At 36.1% G+C, this 4,965-nt stretch overlaps 1 protein-coding gene across 1 annotated transcript; it reads left to right on the top strand.

Moving 5' to 3' along the window:
• The first annotated feature begins 803 nt into the window (after positions 1 to 803).
• LOC110108822 (RINT1-like protein MAG2) lies at positions 804 to 3,509 on the top strand. The gene is made up of 2 exons (XM_020839642.2): positions 804 to 1,048; positions 1,137 to 3,509. The coding sequence occupies exons 1-2, from the start codon at positions 905 to 907 to the stop codon at positions 2,970 to 2,972; spliced, it is 1,980 nt and encodes a 659-aa protein (XP_020695301.1). The 5' UTR covers positions 804 to 904; the 3' UTR covers positions 2,973 to 3,509.
• The last annotated feature ends 1,456 nt before the right edge of the window (positions 3,510 to 4,965 follow it).

Genomic DNA, 4,965 nt, shown 5'->3' with positions numbered 1-4,965 from the left:
TCAAAATATCCCAATAATAAGACAATATGAAATATAGTTCAACTCAAAATTCTATCTTTCCCAAATCCCTGTATTCTTTTCATTAACATATAATTCCAATTTCCAAAAATAAATAGCAATGACATATCACATAAGAACTCAAGTCATCAGCACTGTCATCACTAAGGGGCTATTCATTTGAATCATCATTATGATGAACTGCTCTCTCCCCTTCCTCCTCTCCTATAGAGTCCAATGTCGGGCATTTACTTCAAGATTTATGTAATTTTTAATATATATAGCGTGAGGCGTAAGCCTCATGCCAGTGAGGCGAGGCGGGCCTCAAGGTGGGCCTCAACCAAGTTGAGGCGCAAGCCTCATAAAAAAAACTAGAGGCGTAAGCATCGAGGCGTTTTTTACTGGAATTGCGCAAAGGCGGGCCTCAAGGCGAGCCTCATATTGCGCAATTTTAAACCATGCATATATTTAACAATGTAGGTTAAGATGAGTTGCCTAAATTTACTATTTGGATGCTTCCTGAAAGAAACTAACTTGTATGCATGCTAGGATCTATGCTTGTGAATTCCCCAAGAGGAACAATTTATTAGTGATTTTTACTGCTTAGAATTAATTTGAATAATTTGACTAATGTGACATGGTTCATTCTCGGCATATTACTATTATTATATGTCTTCTTTTTAAATCTACTTTTGTGAATAATGTAAAATTTTACAAACATGTGTGAAAACTAGCAGAACTTTATGTTTTCTTGAATATTGCAATTATTCAGTGAATGATAATTATGCTAATAGATACACGTGCAAGTATGTATTTGCTTATGTTGAAATAGAATGCTCATACACGGTTTTTCAGTCTTCTGGACAATTTCCATTTTGACTCTTTCCTGTACTATGCTCTTCCACGGATGGCAATGATGTGTAAATTGAAAACCCTTTTACATAATTTAGAAACGGCGTTAAAGCTCGACAGTCTAGTTGGTGATGTTGAAGATGCTGTTTCTTCTTCCGTGATTGGAAAGTTGAAATCTCCCCGGGGAGCGAGTTCAGAGGTGACCTTCATTTGCTAAAATTGAAATGTAAATCTCAGTATAGTCATATGCCACTAACCAGTTTCCATGGGCTTCATTGCCTTCACAGGAAACTCACCTGGTAGCCATTAGCTCTCTGAAACAGATCGAAGACATTTTAACATCTATTAACAAAGCTAGGCCTCAGTGGTCTCGTCTTGTCTCAGCTGTAGATCACAGGATTGACCAAGCTCTGGCCATTCTCCGGCCACAGGCAATTGCAGACCATCGATCTCTTCTTTCATCTCTTGGATGGCCCCCTCCACTTGCTGGTTCAAGTCTTTCAGGCAAAAACACTGGGAAATCACCAGAATTTTCCAATCCTCTCCTAACAATGGAGGGAGAGCTAAAGGGAAAATATTGTGTAAGTTTCCTCTCCCTTTGCCATTTGCAGGAGCTGCAAATTCGTAGAAAGGCTCGTCAACTCGAGGGCTATAACATAGTGATAGACCTCCACCAACCACTCTGGGTTATAGAGGAACTAGTGACTCCAATCTCACTAGCAACACAGCCTCATTTTTCCAAATGGTTAGACAAGCCCGAGTTTATTTTCGCTCTCATTTTCAAGATCGCTAGGGATTATGTCGATTCCATGGATGATATATTGCAACCATGGGTAGACAAAGCACGACTTGTTGGATACAGCTGCAGGGAAGAGTGGATATCTGCAATGGTTGCCTCCCTTTCTACTTATTTGGCTAAAGAGATCTTCCCCAAGTATACCGAGCACATAGAGTCTGACAGGTTGAGATCATCATGGCTTCAACTGATAGACCTGATGATATCTTTTGATAAAAGAATGCAGTCTCTATTGGCAAACTCAGGCTTACTGATTTCACTAAGTGAAGTTGACAACCAGCGTAGCATCTCAGCTCTCTCTGTATTCTGTGACTGTCCAGATTGGCTCGACATATGGGCGGAAATCGAACGGGAAGAGATGTTAGAGAAGCTAAAGTCAGCAATACAAATCGAGAAGAACTGGAATACAAAGCTTCAAGTTACTATCCTGATGTCAGGCTCTCAGGATTACAAGTCTCCTGCAGTCTCCAGTATTTTTCTCGAATGCCTCTCGCTTCTTATTGACAGAGCACGGTCTCTCCCAAGCATTTCTTTGAGATATAAGTTCATAAAATCGACAGGATCACCCATAATCCAAGACTTTTTAGATTGCTTGCTAAGAAGGTGCCAGGAATCTGAGGGTCTCACTGCTTTGGCTGATGACAATGCAATGATAAATGTTTCCTGCTCCATCAATGCAGCCCGGCACTGTGAGTCAACCTTAACAGAATGGTGTGAAGACATATTTTTCCTTGAGATTGAAACTGCTGAAGGAAGTGGTGTCTTTGACGAGGAGATCAAAGGAATGAAAGACTTCCAAGATGAATGGTCCGAGAAGATATCAACAGTTATTTTAAGGGGATTTGATGCGCGGTGCCGAGATTACTTAAAAAACAAGAAGCAGTGGCAGGAGAAGAGCGACGAAAGCCGGGTAGGCCTCAAAGCCTTCATTGCTGCTCTAGACTATCTCCAAGAGAAGATCTCAAAGCTTGAAGGAGAGTTGAATGCTATTGACTTCACCAGAACCTGGAGAAGAGTGGCCTCTGGTGTTGATCAGCTAGTGTTTAATGGAGTTATTGCAAGCAATACAAAGTTTTCCGATGCCGGTGTTCAAAGGTTTGTAAGTGATATTGATATCTTGTTTGGTGTTTTCTCAGCTTGGTGTTTAAGACCTGGAGGCTTTTTCCCTAAGCTGAGTGAGGGAACAAGGCTTCTGAGAATGGAGGAGAAGCAACTCAGGCATGAATTGGTGAAGGGAAAGGATAAATGGTTACAAGAAAATGGCATAAGACATCTAACTTTATTAGAGGCAGAAAAGATTGGGAAGAACAGAGTTTTTGTAGTATGACAAATTTTTGTTGTTTTTTAAGTTCGAACTGGGTTCTCTTCTGTCGGTTCTCGCTGCAAGGAGGGAATGAACTGGGAGGATGAGCTCTGCTGGATAAAATTCAAGTCTTCGGAAACTTTTTGTATATGAGGTTTGTGTTGGCTGTGCTCTTTATCATATATTAGTACTGTTTTATTCTGATTTATTTATCTTAGATAATGTAATACTTCACTTAATTCTTTCACAGAAGATAAAGAACAACAACAATATATCTTCAAATCCTTGTCCTGATTTCAAACCCAAGCTCATTGGCTCGCATCAATATGTTATTTTTGGCAAATGTTCTCTCTCTCTCTCTCTCTCTCTCATCTCAATCTCTGCCAGAATAACAGGAAAGTTCGGAGGAATTTTGGTTAGGAAGAAACCTTGGAAGTAATTTTCTTCTAATTAGAGAAGTTTTCTTCTCAAAAGGGTTGAAGGTGTCAGAAGATTTATGTGAACATGTACAGATTCAAGAATAATGTTTCGTTTGGGACAAATTTTTTGTCGCTTATTAAAGTAGCTTTTTAGTATAAATTTTTTTTTTGTATTAAAAAGTTATTTTAAGAAGCAACAAAAAAGTTGGGATGAAACCTAAATCTTCAGCTAAATATTTTTGCAATATGATAATTTTGATTGTGATGCTAATTATGTTGTTGATTTACTCCTATTAATTTGTGGTGGATAGATATTTGGCTTCAGATTATATGGGGATTCATTGTGTTGATATCATGCTTCGGATTTAAAAATTTATTGAAAGTAATGAAAAAATATTGATTAAAAGTTGTCCCAAATGAAGCTAAATGCTTTTTTATTCTTTCAATATTACACTTAATTAGTTAGAATTGCTTTGAATCTTACTTTAAAAAGACATTGGTGAATGATCTTAGATGTATGAGGATATAAGCATTTATTTTCATGCATATTTTATCATTTATAAAAAAATAAGTAAAATATGAAATAATTAAAATTATAAATCAAAATTATACGTTCCCTTTAAGGGGATGTTTGGTTGGCTGAAAAAGAAATGCAATATAAAAGAAATAGTTTGGGGATGTTAGGAATAGTGTAAAATGAATGTATGAGATTACTTTTTAGATTTGGTTTGAAGTAAAATGAATGTAATGTAAACTGTAAATACTATCGAGAGTCGTGGTCAGTGGCGGTTGGAAGTGGGGGGTCATTGATAATGATGGTAGACAGCACCGGCTGGTGTTGACTATTTCTTGATTAAACATTAAATCAACACGAATATTGATGAAACTCAATCCATATATATATATATATATATCTCTCTTATGTTGTAGACCTTAATCAACTGCGTGATTTTGAGTTTTAGGATATTTAAAATAATAGGCACAAATTAGTAGAAAAATAACCATTTCCCTTAGAAAAACAAAAGAATGTCAAATTTTCCAAAAAAAAAAAAAAATTGAGTGGGTAAATTTCCCAGCCTTAAATCAGAATACATATGCTTAATTATTTATTTAAAATAATTTGCTAAATCTTACCTTATAAACCTGATTTAGTAAATTCAACCAAATTTAAATCTACTAAAAATTGAGATATTTTAATATCCAATTTGTAAGCATTTAGTGGAAATTAATTAACTAAACAAAACTTTATGAGGAGCTTACACATTTAATTTCATCAATCAAACCTTCACATCAGCTGGCATGACAGATACTAAACCATTTGAGACATATGTCGTCCTTAAATCAATACAAGAAAGCAGCCATTATTCTGATAATGATATTATTTCAGATATTTTTGCTCGAATATTAAAGACCATTTGAAGACTGAGGATCTGTTTGGAATGACTGTAATTTTTTTATAAAGGTTGTTGTGGTGAAAGCAACTTTTTTGAAAGTTGCTGTATAAAACAGCTTCCAAACATAAAAATTTATTGAAAGTAGAAACCAAACAAAAATTATGGTTGTCATCTGAAAAGCAAAGCAATAAGAAAGACATACCA

Source organism: Dendrobium catenatum, unplaced genomic scaffold (assembly GCF_001605985.2).
Source record: "Dendrobium catenatum unplaced genomic scaffold, ASM160598v2 fragScaff_scaffold_1056, whole genome shotgun sequence".
In the NCBI taxonomy this organism is placed as follows: domain Eukaryota; kingdom Viridiplantae; phylum Streptophyta; class Magnoliopsida; order Asparagales; family Orchidaceae; genus Dendrobium; species Dendrobium catenatum.
This window is presented reverse-complemented; position numbering and strand designations above follow the sequence as displayed.